Source organism: Pelophylax lessonae (genome assembly GCF_965119305.1).
Source record: "Pelophylax lessonae genome assembly, chromosome: 2".
In the NCBI taxonomy this organism is placed as follows: domain Eukaryota; kingdom Metazoa; phylum Chordata; class Amphibia; order Anura; family Ranidae; genus Pelophylax; species Pelophylax lessonae.
Window position 1 is genome coordinate 506,421,647 of NC_138769.1, and position 17,784 is coordinate 506,439,430.

Here is a 17,784-nt window from a genome sequence, read left to right on the forward strand (position 1 = left end):
AAGTGAGATTCACTTGTCTATTTGTTTCAACCACTTATTATTTATATATTTTTTCAATTTACATTCAGTGCCATTTATTAAGCACTGCACATCACCAGCACATATTATTCTTGCCATTGCATCTATTTATATATTGTATTTATCTTACCATTTACTATTTATTGGTTTGGTACGCACTTTGCACTTTCCCCACTTCTTTCACTGCTTATTCACTCATATCGTATTTTTATTAAGTGTGGATTGCATATATTATTTTAAAGTGTTTTATATATTTATTAACGCTCAATTTTACACATATATTTTTAGTGCACAGTCATATATATTTTTTACACTTATTTATTATATATTTGTTTATTGACACCCACCACACAGGCAGCGCCAATTACCCAATTTCCCACATGATATTTCTAGTATGTTGACTTTAATTCCTCCTGTATAACAACTGGGAGAAATGGCAACTCACCAGAAATAAATGCTGACTCAATTACGAGAACAGCAAACACGCTCTATGCAATCCCTCTACGGCATGGTCATCCAATGTCACTCCTCCTCAGGACACCATGATGTCACGGCATGTAGGTTACCGTAAAAGCGAAAAGAGCTTACAGTGTAATAATTCAGAATAATGATCTAAATAAACACCCGTGCAAGGATTGGTGATTATAAAGTTCTTGTGCTCCAAGGTTCCCCCCCCCCATGCAATACACACTAACCAGAACAAATGTGCTGCCATAGAGTGAATAGCTAACACACTTTAAAAGGTAGGTATATCCGTGGGTAAAGACAAACATCAAAAGTGATCCATGCAATGCTCACTCACCAAAATGAATGTGCTGCCATTAAGTGCACAGCTAACGCATTCTACAAGGTTTATGGATGGATGAACACCAAACCGCTACTTCTCCAGTGGGATCCTCTCCTCCTTTCTCTTTAGACACTTGTACACCTCATCCGGTCAAGCAATACCACCGAAAACAACATGGATGATGGATCATAGTGTAGCAATTTTTATTTAACTGAATGTAGCAGCAAACAGAAGTTATACACAACCGTGGTAATTAGCCAGTAATAGTAGAGCGACGCTCATTCACTTACATCCAAAACGCCGCCACCTCAGAGACCGGAATGTGACGTCACGTAGACAGCTCCGCCCTATGCGTTTCCCAACAAATTTGCATCCTCAGGGGCCTCTGTTTTGTGAGGATTGTATATTTCCTTGCTTTGCCAGCAGCTCTTTATATGGTTTTTAGTTTTAGGTGTACCGCTGACACAAATATTTTGTTTTACCTATCATATTGACTTTCAGGTCCCAGATTTAAGTCACTACACGTTGCCTATATACCTTGGTATGTGTACACAGTACATCCCATAGAAAATTAGCTTTGCTTAGCTGGATCTACATCTCATAGTTATTACAACAATTTTTCATAAGAATGTATAATTACAACAGAAAAAAGTTTAGAAAAATGAATGCAAATACAAGTTTAACTGCGCGACAGCAATAAGATTCCAAAATAAAACGCAGATGGAAAAATAAACTTACCCTGACAATTAAAATCCATTTGATCAGAGATAATCCAAAGCCACATATTGCTCCATAGCGTCCAGCAATTGTGTTGGTTATGCAAAATGATAAACAAAATCCAATCCAGTTGAAAATGAAGGCCACTGAAAAAAAAAAAAAAAACAGTCATATATTATTAGTATGAAGGGTTCCTTCACAACATGGCTCACATACCCGGTTTATATATTTAATGTACGGCAAGAAAATACAACTCAATGTTTTTAAAAGTACACACTTAGCATGGCACCTAAAGAGAATAAAGCAGCCCAATTTAAGTGAAGCCATGTTTTTCTTGTGTGGCACCCCCCCCCCCACCCCCACCACAAAAAAAAAAAGTTTAACCGACACAAAACAGGCATGGTTAATGACATGTAATGGTACATAAAGGGAAAAATTATCCCTACATACAACCCAACACTGAAAAAATTGCATTTTTGACTTACAGTAAAATCAATTTTTCTGATGTTCATTGACTGACACAGTTCCTGATCTTCTTAACCATTGGTTATACTGCCCCTTACAGGAGTAGTACACTAGGAAGAAAAGAAGTCTGGCTACGCCTATGGGCAGTCCCAGGGGGTATATACCCTCTCTCTGCTATATAGGTACTCAGTTTCATCACAAGCAGTGTCAGAAGTATTACAACTCCACAGAGGGGTGGATGCTGCGCCCATCAATGAGCATCAGAGAAATGGATTTTACGGTAAGTCAAAAATCCCATTTTCTATTTCGTTCATTGACGGAAAACAGCTCCTGATCTTCTCAACCATTGGAATGTCCCAAAGCAGTGTAAAACATGAGGGTGGGAATAGCGAAAAATAAATTCCCAAGGCTAAACTATAGCCAACCAGGTAAAAAGGAACTCACCCAAAACAACTGGAGCCCACCTGAAAAAACAATACACCCTCAAAGAGGACCAGGTCCTCTAAACAGCAGCCTGCAAACCTTGTAGAAAGGAAGCATAAACTTTATAGAACTTTGTGAAAGTGTGCACTGACGACCAGGTGGCCGCCTTGCAAACCTGCGTCAATGAACCTTTATGACAGAAGGCCCAGGAGGCATTGAGCACCCGAGTAGAGTGCGCCTTGACAGGAAAGAAGGAACCTGACCCTTAATGGAATAGGCCTGAATCACCATCTGATCCATCTGGAAATGATTGCAGAGGAAGCGAACAACCCTTTCCGAGGCCCATCTGTAAGCACAAATAGTGAGTGACTTCCTAAAAAAGACTGTTTAGCTGCCAGGCACACCCTAATTGCCCGGACCACATGCAAGGCATGCAAAGCAATTTTCTTTGCATATTTTGGCCTGGGACACAGGGAAGGCAACACAATGTCTTCATTTAAATGAAAATCAGAGACAACCTGAGGAAGGAACTACGGGCAGGGGCGAAGAACCACCTTATCACTGTGAACCACCAAGTAAGGTGAACTACAGGGTAACACCGTCAATTACGACACCCTGCGCACAGAGGTGAAAGCCACAAAAAAGGCCACCTTCTGGGACAGCGTAAGCAGGAAAATCTCCTAAAGATTCTCAAAAGGAGGCTTCTGGAGGACTGAGAGCACCTAATTGAGGTCCCAAGGTGGCAACAGAGACTGCACTGGAGGGGTCAAGTGCCTACTCCCTGAAGAAAAGTACGCACCAAGGAGTATGTGGCTAAGGGCCGTTAAAAGGAAGACCGCTAAGGCCGACACCTGATCCCTGATAGTACTCAAGGCAAGTTTCTGTCCAACCCCCCCGCTTTGAAGGAAGGTCAAGATCTGAGCCACCGAAAAAAGAGCGAGGATGAACACAAAGAGAATCACATCACGCAATGTACGTCTTCCATGTACGATGGTAGATCTTTCTAGAAATAGGATTTCCTAGCTTTTAACAGTGTTGGAAACACTGACTCGGATACACCTCTATCCATCAGCATCTGGCGTTCAACAGCCAAGCTGTCAAGGCCAGTGACTGTAAAGCAGGATGGAGGATTGGTCCTTGGGACAGCAGATCCTCCCTGAGACGAAGCTTCCAAGGAACATCGGCGACCAGCCGCACCAGATTGGCGTACCAAACCCGGCCAGTCCAGGGCCACTAAGATGACCCGAATCCCTTCTGCCTCGATCCTGCATAGCAGTCTAGGCAGAAGCTTGAGAGGAGGGAAGGCGTAAATCAGACTATACTGAACCCACAGGGCCACCAGCACATCCGTAGCGTCCACCAGAGGATCTCATGACCGCACCACAAACGTCTTCACCTTTCTGTTGAGCCAGGACACCCAAAAGATCCACCTCGGGGATGCCCCACCGGAGACACAACTGATGAAACACCTCCGTATGAAGGGACCACTCCCCTTGGTCCAACGCCTGTTGACGGAAGTAATCCCCTGACAGTTTTCCACCCCTAGGAATGTGTACGGAGGAAAGGGCTGGAATGAAACGTTCTGCCCACCTTAGAATGCCGGCTACTCCCAGAGCCACCAGGACACTTCTTGTGCCCCCCTGGTGATTGACATAAGCCCCGGCCGTGGCATTGTCTGATTGAACACGCACTGGACATTCCTGAAAATGATCTGTCCAATGTTCCAGGCACAGTCTGATAGCTCGAGGTACCAAAACATTGATTAGTAGTTTGGACTCTTCCAGTGTCCAGACCCCCTGAGCAGAAATTTTGCCGAGAGCGCCTCACCAGCCAGACTGGCATCCATGGTGACAAATGTCCAATACAAGGGAAGGAAGGATTTGCCTAGCGCAAGCGCCAAAGAACAAAGCCACAATATCAGAACTCTTTTGTTCCCTGGCTCAGCCGGATCGGGTTGTGCAGAGACTGCGGATTCTTGTCCCATTTGGCCAGAATCTCCCTTGCAGGGACCTCGTATTGAACTGTGCAAACTGAACCGCCTCGAAGGTAGACACCCTCAGGCCCAGCACCGGCATGCAAGTCCAGAGGGATTACCATCTGCCTGACAGCAGGAGACGAATTACAGCCGGCAGTTTCTGGAGTTTGTCCAGAGGAAGGAGCACTCTGGCTAAGGCCGAGTCCAGAGTCCGACCAAGATAGTCAAGCTTTGTGGACGAAACCAGAGCAGACTTCTGAAAATTCAGAATCCAGCAAAACATGCTCAAGCTCGTATGGTGATTTCCAGGTTTTTCCACCAGAGCAGTAGGAGACTTCGCTCGCAGAAGGAGGTCGAGCAAGTAGCCCAGTACCACGATCCCCCCATTGGCGTAACAATGCTAGCACTGGGGGCCAACCCTTTCCTGAAGACCCGAGACCAAAGGGTAATGCCACAAACTGATAAGCTCCTCGCCCACGGCAAAGCGGATGAAGCGCTGGTGACTGACACATATTGGAATGTGAAGGTAAGCGTCCTTGATGTCGATGGAGGCAAGAAAAATCCCCCTGATGCAGGGAAGCCCCCACCGTGCGAACGGACTCCATTCTGAACTCCTGCTCCCGCACAAAGCAGTTCAGCACCTTGAGATCCAGCACCTTGAGATCCAGAATTGGACACACCTTGCCTTCCTTCCTGGGGACTAAAAAATGGTTTGTGTAAAACCGCTGAAAACGTTCCGAAGTCAGAACTGGGACCATCACCCTTTAAAGTAAAATGTCTTGCACCGCCCCAAAAAGAGCCTGTAAGCGGACCGGGGAAAGTCGCACATTGGAAAACAGAGAGTAAGAATGAAACTCGATCTTGTAGCTGGACCAAATTACCTTGTGGACCCACCTGACTATTTAGTGACAATTTTTCAAAATAAGAGGGGAAAGGGAACACCTTTTTCGCTCTGGATGGCTTGTGAATGCCAAAGGGAACCTGCGCCTCTACCGCAGCTTCAGCTGCATTCCTCCATCTTTAAGGTCTCACACACAGCTACAATCAGTGCGTCCACCAGCGCCTTTTTCGTACACAGTTGCAGAAGTGGAGGAATCCTCCTTTACTATCTAAAGGATTCAGGACACTTGGTCGTAGACCCAGCAGGGTGACCCATGTCCGCAGGGGCCAAATCAGAATCAGGTTCTGATGATAGATGAGGCTGAGGGAGGAGGTGGGTGCTTTTTACCAGCCTGTCACCCAAAAGCCATCTCCAGCGGGACACCAAGGACTCCAAGACCGCCGTCAGTGCATCGATGGATGGATGGGACCTGGAGGGTCCCACAGCCTCAGAGAGGGGATCAGGTGGGAAGATGTGCTCCAAAGACTCCATGAGTCACCAGGGGGACCCCGCAAAAAAGTGTAAAACACTGCTAAGGGACAACCCCCCACTGCTCTGGCAGCCTCCCCGGTTGCCAGCCACAGAGCACCAATCGATCCTCAATAGACAGAGGACCCCACCAGGCTCACCAACCTACAGAAACAGGCACCGCAGCTACCAGGAGAATCTGCACTGCACAAACGGCTATCAGGAAATTAAAAGATCCAGGAGTCAGCACCAAGGGATTAGGAGGGACTCCCACTGGTGCAATTGCCGCCCGGAGGGCTTCACTGTCATGGCTGCCGCTATTTTCAATGACAAACTACCGAAAAATAGCCGCTGGACTACACAAACATGGTCGCTGTGCATTAAGCACACAGGCTACAAGAAAATGGCGGCACCACAAGGCTCCCAGGTATTCAGGAGGGACCTCTAGGCCTCAGAAAATGGCACAGGCAGGAAGAGGGGGCCCAGGTAGGAGCCCCCACCAGGTACAGCCTCCCCCCTACAGCCTATTGCCAAGTCACCAGTACAGCACCCTGCCCCCACCCTAGGCAGTGGGCCAGGCCACCCCACCCCACAGCCCCAGCATCAGTGAAGGGGGGGTGGGGGGGATGGATGGAGAGATGTCCCTAAGGGACCACCAGATCGATGGGGGGTGCCTAACAGGAAGGAGGGGAACCCAGGGGTCTCACTGTCCCATGGAGGGGCCCATATCCACCCTAAAACCCTCCAGGGGGAGAGGGGGGGACAGGTACCATACAAGGAACCAGGCGGGCACCGCTCCAGACAGAACCCCCTCTCCATCAAAATGGGGGGCTTTCAGCCAAGAGAAACATTGTGACTCGGTTCGAGGCCTGGTCGTATGCGACCTTGCAAGGCGTTTAACTTGCAGGCCAGCCCCCTGTCCGGTGGGGCTATGTAGTGGCCAACCTAGCGCAGAGCTGAGGTCTGCGTGCGCTCGCTGGTCAGACTGGGGTGACCACTGGATCTAGATTATCCAGCCCGTCACCCAGTCCGGCATGTGATTGTAGATCGCACAGGAAAAAATCCAGGAGAAAAAAAAATAAAAAAATTGCCAGAGATCCCAGCAAGGAACTTACTCCTGACTAGGCAGAAAAAAACTGGAGTACCTATAGCAGAGAGAGGGAGTATACCCTCTGGGACTGCCCATAGGCGTAGCCAGACTTTTTTTCTGCCTAATATCCTACTCCTGTAGGGGGCAGTATAACCAATTGTTAAGAAGATCAGGAGCTGTGTTTGTCAATGAACGAAAGAGAAATGGCATTGCTAAATTTTTCTAAACTATATGGAACACTTTTTTTTAAGCTTTTAGAGCTGTATTCTGCACATAGCTCTGCAGCTTACAATGGCTGTTTGGGGTATGTGCACCTCTGTCCTAACTAACATGGGCAGCTCATGAAGGACTACACCCCCCAAGTGGTTTTTCACTTATTCTAAAGAAACAGTTTGAACATGGTGACATGCTGAGCCATGACACATCAGCCTATAGTATACATTATATATATACACACACACACGCAGTATCTCACAAAAGTGAGTACATTCCTCACATTTTTGTAAATATTTTATAATATCTTTTCATGTGACAACACTAAATACATGACACTTTGCTACAATGTAAAGTAGTGAGTGTACAGCTTGTATAATAGGGTAAATTTGCTGTCCCCTTAACCACTTAAGCCCCAGCCCTATTTCGGACACTTTTTGTTTACAAGTTAAAACCAGTATTTTTTCCTAGAAAACTACTTAGAACCCCCAAACATTATATATATTTTTTTAGCAAAGACTCTGGAGAAGAAAATGTCGGTCATTGCAAATTTTTTTGTCACGCGGTATTTGCGTAGCGGTCTTTAAAACGCCATTTTGTTTGGAAAAAATTTGAAAAATCACATTTCACTGCATTTAAAAAATACTAAACAGTAAAGTTAGCCCATTTTTTTGTATATTGTGAAAGATGATGTCACGCCGAGTAAATAGATACCCAACATGTTACGGTTTAAATTGGGATGGCGACAAACTACGGTCAATAGAGATCTCAATCGGCGACGCTTTAAATTTATTTAACAGTTACCAGCTTAGAGTTAGAGTGTAGCTCTTTTTTTCTAATTATTGCCCACGCTTTGACGATTGTGGCGATACCTCACATGTGTGGTTTGAACAGCGATTTCATTCGCGGCTCGACTTGCGTATACGTTTTTTTTTTGTGCGCGAGCTAACGGTGACGGGGGCGGCTAATTTTTTTTTTTTTTCCTATTTATTTTTTCTTTTTTTTTAACTTTATTACAGGTTTTTTTAAAAAAAAAAAATCTGATCACTTTTATTGCTGTCACAAGCAATGTAAACATCCCTTGTGACACCAATATGTAGTGACAGGTACACTTTATGGAGGGATTGAGGGTCTAAAAGACCCAGACCCCTCCACTACACTTCCATGTATGCAAAACGCCTCACAGGCTAGTGACGTACCCATACGTCACTAGCCTGTGAGGCTCTGGGGAGCGAGTGCGCGCCGCCCGCTCAGTCATGGACCTAACCCCCCCCCCCCCCCACGCGTGTGCCCGGCAGACCCGATGTCCGCCGAGCACTCGCGATCGTCCGTGACAGCGGGAGAAAGGCAGGCGGCTGATGTAAACAAGCCGCCTGTCATTCTCCCCTGTGTAAGAACAGTGATCATACGGTTCCATGTAGGACCGTTGATCACTGTTCCTACACCTCAAGCCACAGCCAATCACAGTAAGAATCACGCCCCTAGGGACACACAACACCCCTCCCTCTCAAAAAAAGTTAACCCCTTCACTACCAGTGTCATATGTATAGCACTGATTACTGTAGTAATGTCACTGGTAACCCCAAAAGTGTCAAAAATGTCAGTCAAGGGTCCGATCTGTCCACCGCAATGTCGCAGTCCCACAAAAAAAAAAGAAAAATCGCAGATCGCCGCCATTAGACGTTAAAAAAAAAACAACAAAAATGACAAAAATCTTTCCCTTAGTTAGTAAACGCAATAACTTTTGCGCAAACCAATCAAAATACGCTTTTTGCGATTTTTTTTACCAAAAATATGTAGCAGAAAACAAATTGGCCTAAAATGTTAAAAAATTTAGATTTTTACATTTTTTTTGGGGAATGTCATATAAAAAAAATTTGAAAAATATTGTTATTTTTGCAAAATTGACGCTCTTCTTTTGTTTATAGCGCATGATCAAAAAAAATCACACAGGTGATCAAATACCACCAAAAGAAAGCTCTGTTTGTGGGGAAAAAAAGAACGTCAAATTCGTTTAGGTACAGCGTCGCACGACCGCGCAATTGTCCGTTAAAATCACGCAGTGCCGAATCGCAAAATATCCCCTGGTCAGGAAGGGGGTAAAATCTTCCAGGGCTTAAGTGGTCCTATCCGCTAAAAACAGACAGATGAGGGACCCTTCCCCATCCGTCTGGTTGATCAGATCAGGTCGGATGGAAACGGACAGTTGGTTAGTTTCCATCCGACCGCTCACAGAGAAAAGCGGGCTGAGTCTGTGTCCGCTCTGCATAAGCAGACACAGAACAGTCATCCCCCTGCTCAGCGGACAGAGTCTACAGTTGGTGGGGCTATGCAAACAATTATTCGGTGCCTTTGTGACTAGCTGGAAATCCATAAGTGCTGCTTTATAACACAACCTATACAATATATATGGTTATTTATTACTACAATTTATACAGCTCTCTCACAGTGGGGAAACATGATGCACTTAAGTGGGGTTCAGGACCTGCCTTCTGCGAATAATACTTACATAGTATTGTACTTTTATTCTCTTAAAAGAGGTTTACACCTAATCGGTAAATGCAGCTTCTTTTATTATCTAATGACAGTATCTAATGTGATGAAGCTAAATTTGAAATGCTAAAGAAGCAAGCACTTCATTCCAGAATCATCAAATACATTTATTTTAATTACTGCATAGACTAAAAACAACACGCTTTATATACGACTCAAGAATAAATTAAAGAAGCATCTCCAGCACAAGCTTAAATCAATATAATCAGTTAAGGAGTAAATGACAGTCATGAAGTCATTTGCTCATACTACAAATGTAATGAGAAGATTGCCACTTGACAAAAGAAAGTGGCTAAACCGTTCTTAGCTTTTGCTCAATAGGTCAGGAATGGATGCCAATTAAAGTTACTGCGCTCACAGCTTCCATTCTCCAAATACTACCACTTCTGATATGCTTTATTAGAGCGCAGTTTACCACTACATACAATCGTACATGTCACTGAAGCCTCAAGTCTTTTCTAAATCGAAATTCAAAGCTATATGCGAAGTTATTGTATTCACTTATACAACACAGTTTTACTCTGGACAATCTAGTAGCATTCTGTATATCAAAGGATTTGAATGGCATAGCCATAAAAGCACCTGCTCTGGTCAATATGGGGGGTGAATTGGGCCGTTCACCCCTGCCACCCCATGTTGAGGACATGTGGCCTGGTATGGTTCATATGGGGGGGTTGCTCGCGCCATTGTTTTTTTTTTTTTCTTTTTTTCGTTTGTTTTTTTTATTTTAACATTTTTGTACAGGTGGTAATTTAAATGTCATTTCATTCATTTTTTTTCTTTAGAAGTGTCATTTTTGCTGCAGCAGGTTCTATACACAGTACAGAATTTCTAATTTTTATTATTTCACTTTAAGCATCATTAAAATCACTGCTCCTGAAAAAACAATATTTAATAAAAAAATGTTTTTGCATTGATGTCCCCTAGGGCAGTACCCAGACCCCCAAACCCTTTTTATGCCCAATAACTTGCAAACAAGCCTTCAAAATGGGCACTTTTGATTTTTCAAGTTCGGGTCCCATAGACCTAAATCGGGTTTGCCGTTCAGGTCAGAATTTTTTCTCTGCTCGGGAGTTCTGGTGCGAATCGAACAGAGAGGTGTTCAGTCCATCTCTAATGGTCAATTTATAACTAGCTTTTAAAATATAGTGCATAGGCTGGGCAGTTTACAGAGCAATACAATAAAAAAATTCCCTAGCAATGTAATTAGCATCCCTGTCTGATGACTGGCAAGCTACGCCCACATTACAGAAAGTCTATTGTTTTCAATTAGCCCAAACCTAACCAGAGACTTGTATTTAAGGCGATATGCATAAAGCATAGTCATTGAACGGTACTACTAGTATTCCTGATACCAGGTACTGTCCTGGATCATTGTTTGCTTGCATCGATGTGTTTTGGCTCCAAATCCCCACCTATATACTGATTTTTCAAAGTGAGTTGGCTGTAATTTAGTACTACTGCTATTGGGTGATGACTTTTTCCCTTTTTTACACTTTTTGATGTACAGTACTACTGGTAAGCAGGAAGTGCTTAAGTGGTTAGCACTTCCACCTGGCAGCACTAGGGACGTCGGTTCAAATCTCAAGCACGGCACTACCTGCCTAGAGTTTGAATATTCTACCTCTGCCTGCATGGGTTTCCTCTGGGTACTCCGGTTTTCACCCACACTTCAAAAGGAATGCAGGTAGGTTAATTGGCTTCAGTCTAAATTGACCCTAGTATGTGTATGAATGTGAGAGGGACCTTCCGTTTCTGCCCTATCTCAAGATCTTCTGCACGAAGGCAGGAGCACAATCCGAGCACTAGAGGCATCAGTGGTAACAGTGTCCAGGGCAGAATCAAGAGAAACCCTACTGCAAGGGAGGACTTTCACTTTTACCAGAGTTCAGCTTTAAGCAAGTTCCTCTTGAGTACATTGGTTAAATTTAGCCCCCCCCCCCCCACAAACTTACATCTTACGATATACAATTCATTGGAAACTGTACGTGCTTGTTTCCTACTGCACAACCGTCCCAGGAGAGTAACAGTGATCCTCTTCTATGGTGCCCTCCTAAACCTTAAAGTCAAACTATAGGCAAAACTTTTTTTTTTTTTTCCATTTGGATAGAGCAAGGGAGGAATTTAAGCCCTTTGAGATTTTTTTTTGCCATCTTTGTCCCAATGCAAAGATGTCTCTTCACTTCCTGTCCAATAGCCAAACAGGAAGTGAGAGGAAATCCCTGCATAATAAAGAAATTCCTTGGGGATCCTCAGGTCAACATAACTAGTGTCCCCATTGGAAGATTTTCATTTTACTACTTTTCTGAGGACAACCCAAAATTTTAGATTTTCTTTTACCTTCACTTTCAATAATAATGGGAAACAAGATTGTAAGCTCTAAAGAGCAGGGACCTCTGACTTCTCCTGTAATAAATTATATTGTAACAGTACAGTCTGTCCTCATGTTGTAAAGCGCTGCGCAAACAGTTGGCGCTATATAAATCCTATATAATATTAATAATAGGACGACAAATAGAAAGGGTGAATTTCCCTAACAAGGCCACAGAAAGCAAGAAAACTCACAGGAGTTCTTCTAATCCATCTGCACTCTATCCATAACTAAAAAAAAAAAAGTTTTGCCTTTGGTTCTGCTTTAATTCTGCAGCATACCCCAGAAAATGCACTGGAGAATCAGAAACATACCCACAAAAGGTAGAGATGAAGCTGGTCGTTATTCTCTACAGCTTCTCCCAGTGTTGAGATGTACTAAACCTTGAATGCCAAATAAGCTGTGTATTTACTTACAAACCTATTATTTGGATCCTAAATAAAATAATTAAAAAAAATCATGCTCTTTTTATACTTCCCCAAACACATTCATGCCTCTAGAATACTCTTGATTATACAGGTGGGAGGTTTCATCATAGTACTAGACATCTATTCCAAGATAAACATCTACGGAGTTAGATATTGGAAACGTGTACTTTATTAAACAAAGCATCTTTTTGTGAACAAATGAGCAGTTTAATTGTGACTGCTCGCAGTGTCTTTGCGGATTACAATAAGGCCAATCATTCCGTCTATAAAACAAGGACTCATGTGAGATTTATAGCAAGCTGTACTGGACACATCTTCTGCTCTGTACTGGATTGGTAAAACGGGGCAGCGATAGAAACAAAGCACTCTATTATGGCATGTTATCTCTTTTTATTTATTTTTTTGGGTGTGTATTAAGAAAAAGTGGTATTATGTTGCTTAGCAGGAAAATGTAAATAAATGTAAATGCATGTAAAAAAGGAGCAAGTGTGAATAAAACCGGGGGACTAATGAAAACCTGCTCACCCGGCGCTTATACGGTAAATGTCTTAAATGACAAGTTTTAAAATAACATATATCACATAAAAGTGTAAGCTGCTGCTATAACACAAAATCAAATAAATACAGGTGCATACAGAATTGCAATGATCAAACTCAGCAAACTAAAGACGCACTAGCAGCGCTCAAACAAAGTGCAACCCAATAGCTGGGGAATACAGTCAATCAGAAAGTTCATGCACGGTGCCCAAATGACCTCCAGAAATGGCAGTCCAAAGCAGGTAAGTATCCTTAGACTATAAAACATATATATTTTCACTTTACTGTGAAGTTGGTTATTTCATCTAACATCATGGATATCTTCGAATTTCGGTCCAAACATGTTATTAATGCAGAAGGGGTGTTTACTCCTATAGATGGAACCCTAGATGATATAGGGGGATTATTTTTGCGACTGAAAAACCTCATGACGGCTGAGCTCCATGCGAATTGGGACATTGCCTTCTTTGAGAGGTATGTTGCCGATGGCATGGTTCCCAGGAGCCTGAGGTGGGAGGTATTTCCACAGAGTGATTGTACTGATACCAACGATTGGCTTTTATTTTTCAACAATGCTGGGATCAGCTTGTTGAATTTTATGTTGTCTAACAAAAGACAAAAGCTGAAAAAATTGGATGAGGACATTAATTTAATTAAGGAAAAGTTAGTGGCCTTTAAGGAGAAGGACGAGTATAAAACTAAATCGGAAGCCCTGAAAAAACATTTAGAAAAAGAGGAAAGTGAACAGAGAAATAAAAAAAAGAAGAAATTTAATAGGGATCTTGGTGATTATCAATCAGGGAATGTGTTCAAGTGGCAGGTGACCAAACAAAGGGAACAGGCTAAGGAGGATTCCTTGGCACCTATGGAGGTTACTCCGGTGGAGACCCCAGATACCCCAATACCTGGAGCCTCAAATATTATGCGAACCTTTACGCCCCATCCTCAACCTGCCCATTGGAATGGTCGGGGACGAGGTAGAGGACGTGGGAGAGGGAGAGGAAGAGGACGTCCATCTCAGGCGATGATACAAGTTAATGCTTTGCCTGTTTCTAACAGGTTTACTCCTGTGACTTATAACCCCCCTGAACCGGAAAGGTACATAACCAATCACCCCTATGAGAGGGAGAGAGCTCAGTCACGGCCTAACAACCAGATGACAAGTTCCCAACAAAATGGTCAATTAACCCCCTTTCCCTATTTTGGGCAGAATACCCAGGGGAATGGATACCCCTCTGATCAGTATAATCAGGGACCCCAGCAACGTTTTTTTCAGGGGGCCACACCAAAAAACAAAAGACAAAAAAAGCCAAAAGGGGGTCAAGAGGGGGGAGGAGGCTTCAATTAAAAAAAAAGGCGGCTTTAAAAGATGATGGACTCTTCAATCTGAGTTCAGCCACCATCTCCTCCGATGAAAGACATGTGTTGAATCGGGGGCTGAAGTTTGCCCCTCCCAGACCAATTGATAGATTCGATACTTTTATCGATCTTCAAAAATATATTAGGAAATTGAGTATTAAGAGACATTTCGCGAATGATCCCGCTCCGCCCAAACAGGAATATGTTATGGGAGTAAGGAGTACTCAGTTTTCCAACGCTTCTACCTTTAATCCCCCTGGACCCTTGGCGCCCTCGCTAACGGTGTTTAGAGACCTTGTGGCGAAAGATTTGGATCAGCTGCAAATTAAAAAATGCGGGACTGATCCTGCTTTCAGTAGAGGCCTTAAGACCTTAAAGGAGCGTAAAGACATCGTGGTCAGACCCGCTGACAAGGGAGGGGGGATTGTGATCCTAGATACAGAGGCCTATGATCAGGAAATGTTGAGGCTCTTATCGGATCGTGAGACCTATATCCCTCTGAGGGGAGACCCCACTAGGAACTATAAACGGTTATTGGAAGAGTTAGTGGTAGAGGGATTCGACAGAAAACTTCTCACCAAAAAAGAGAAAGATTTTTTGGTACCCAAAACCCCCAGAATCCCGGTTATTTATTTTCTACCCAAGGTGCACAAGGATCCTGTTTGCCCACCCGGGAGGCCTATTATTAGCGGTATTGATTCCGTTACCTCCCGGGTGGGCAAATATATTGATTATTTCCTGCAGCCCTTGGTGTCGAGAATGCCATCCTACTTGCGTGATTCTATGCATGTTATGAACGAATTGAAGGGGATTCAATGGAAAGAGGGATATATCCTGGTGACAGCGGACGTATCGTCCCTATATACAATTATTTCACACGACCAAGGCCTCAAAGCTGTTTCCTATTATTTAGGACAGGATGTCCCTCTGGGTTTCCAAAAGGACTATCTGATTTCCCTTTTGAGTTTTGCCATGAGCCATAACTATTTTTGGTTCAAGGGGGATTTTTATCTCCAAAATAGAGGTGTGGCCATGGGGGCTAAATTTGCTCCCAGCATGGCCAATCTCTTTATGGCCAAATGGGAGGAGGATGTCGTCACAGGTGTACCTAGGCCGGAGCTTGTGCTCTGGCGTAGGTACATTGATGACATCCTCCTCCTGTGGGATGGCTCTCCTGATTCCCTACAAGAATTTATGGTTACTCTCAATCAGAATGATAGAGGCATTCAATTGCAGTATGAATTCAGCACCTCTGAGATCCACTTCCTAGATCTGAAGATAATGGTGCGAGAGGGCCATATTCTGACATCTACATTTTTCAAGGCGACTGACAGGAACGGATTCATTGACACCAGCAGCTGCCATCATGCTGCGTGGTTAGAATCCGTTCCTGTCAGTCAGTTCCTGCGCCTTAAGCGTAATTGCTCACTGAGAAGTGATTTTCTCAGAGAGGCCTCCATCCTGAAGGAGAGGTTCCTTGAAAAAGGTTATGGGGAGCAGCTTTTAGACGAGGCCATAGCGAAGGCTGATGTGAGAGAAAGGGATGACTTGCTACAACCTAAGAAGAGGGAGAAAAATGATTCTTTTGGTTTTGCGTTTCTGTCATCCTACTCCACGCAACATTTTTCTGTTAAAAAGATTATTCGGCGACATTGGCACGTTCTTAAAAGTGATGGAGTATTGGGCCCCCTCCTTCCTGATCAGCCCCAGGTGGTCTTCAGAGGGGTTCCACCATTGAAACTCCAGGTGGCTCCCAATGTTAGGGATCCCCCTAGGGTCATGTCCTTCTTTCAAACTATGGGTGGTTTTTTCCCTTGCAGAAAATGTGCCATCTGTCAGTTGAACCATAATAGAAGTAGGCGAATTTGTTCATTCACCTCCAGCTCTACAGGCCAAGACTTTAAGATCAAGCCTTTTATATCTTGTACTACGAGATATGTAGTCTACTTGTTGAGGTGCCCTTGCGGGCTTGACTATGTTGGCCGCACCATAAGGGAGCTCCACGTCAGACTCAAGGAGCATGTGGCCAACATAGTCAAGGGGTTCCCGAAACATAGTGTCTCGAGACACTATGATAAGTGCCATCAAAGGGATCCAAAGGGAACCATTTTCCTTGGGATAGACAGATTCACCAAAAACTGGAGAGGTAGTAATATGACCCGGGGGGTATCCAAGCTAGAAACCAGCTGGATATATAGGCTTAAGTCCTATACCCCATTGGGTCTGAACATAGAATGGGATCTGAATGCGTTTATCAACAATTCCTGATATAGTCCCATTACTATGTTCCCCAGTTTGTGGATATTGTGCTGTGACCTATTTTGGGTAGATTTAAGAATTATCCTCATTTTTTAGTTCTTCCAGTTTTTTCAACTGTTTTAATTTGATGTATTGTAATGTTGTTTTTATATTTGTTTTTTTTTCCCGCAATGTGAAGAGATTGCTGTTTTTTTCCCCCTCCTGTGGTCTGAATTGCGACCACCAGATGGCGCTGTGTTCTCCGACTAATTGGCGTGTTGACTTTTAATGGTGAGAACTAACGTCATTAAAGTCTAATATGTAAAAGCCTTTTTTTCTTCTTTTTTGCGCAATTCGATCCCATGTTATGTGGTGATTGGAACGTTGGGGGTATTATGCCTCTATGTTTCGTTCTTAAAATTCCCACATCCGGGTGGTGGAGCGCAAGCAGGCCATTTCCGGGTGTTGGTGAATTGAACAACTTCCGCCCGTCTCGATCCTATATATATGGCGCTGACGCCGCAGGACCACACCCCTAGACGACGTCAACTCTGACGAAACGCGTCGGGTGGAGCCTGTGGCGACGCACGCCACACCAGGAAGAGACACGGCGGCCATATTTTTGGTGGGATGCGAGAGCACCCGACCGCTCGGAGGTGGATAAAGCAACGCTCTCTAAGTGCGGCTATCCTGTAAGTGTACTTATTATCTTTGGGGAGCAATAAACTTCATAGCAGTGTACACTATGTGTTGGTATTTTGTTTCCTCACATGGGGACCCTGTAAGGACTTAAGGACTGTCCGCTTGGTGGAAGATTTCATAGGAGGAGGAGTGAATGATCCCGGCTTTCCAGTGCTTGTACCATGGGCGTTTTTTGACCTTTGTGATGAGGGTCAATGTGATCTGGTAAGGATCAGTGTGTGCGGGTGCCTGGTGATGGTCTCCCTTGCTGAGGATCTTCACATTTCTTCCCTTCTTTGTGAAGTTTTTTGTTGATGCACGAGAAAGAATTTGAACTGTTGCTTTTTCATCCACGCATATCAAGGACATTTCTTTGATTTTAGCTACCAGATTAGCGCCACATTTGTATTTTTAAAGTGTCCTTAGACGTTCACCACACAGGACCCTTCACCTCACCACGGTGCCCACCCCTAAGGTAATACACTCACCAGATATCATGTCATAGAAAGCCCAAACAACATGCCGATCGCCAGCTGAGAATGGACCATCCGACCTCCACTGTAAGGGGAACCGACCTCCAC

At 44.0% G+C, this 17,784-nt stretch overlaps 1 protein-coding gene across 2 annotated transcripts in view; it reads right to left on the reverse strand.

The window, feature by feature from the left end:
* The window catches only part of NDFIP2 (Nedd4 family interacting protein 2), a 189,095-nt gene that overhangs the window by 45,793 nt on the left and 125,518 nt on the right, over positions 1–17,784 (reverse strand). For both annotated transcript variants that reach the window (XM_082246941.1, XM_082246940.1), the window contains one exon: positions 1,544–1,668. In XM_082246941.1, the coding sequence (XP_082103067.1) occupies positions 1,544–1,668 (125 nt within the window). The remainder of the gene's footprint in view (positions 1–1,543; positions 1,669–17,784) is intronic.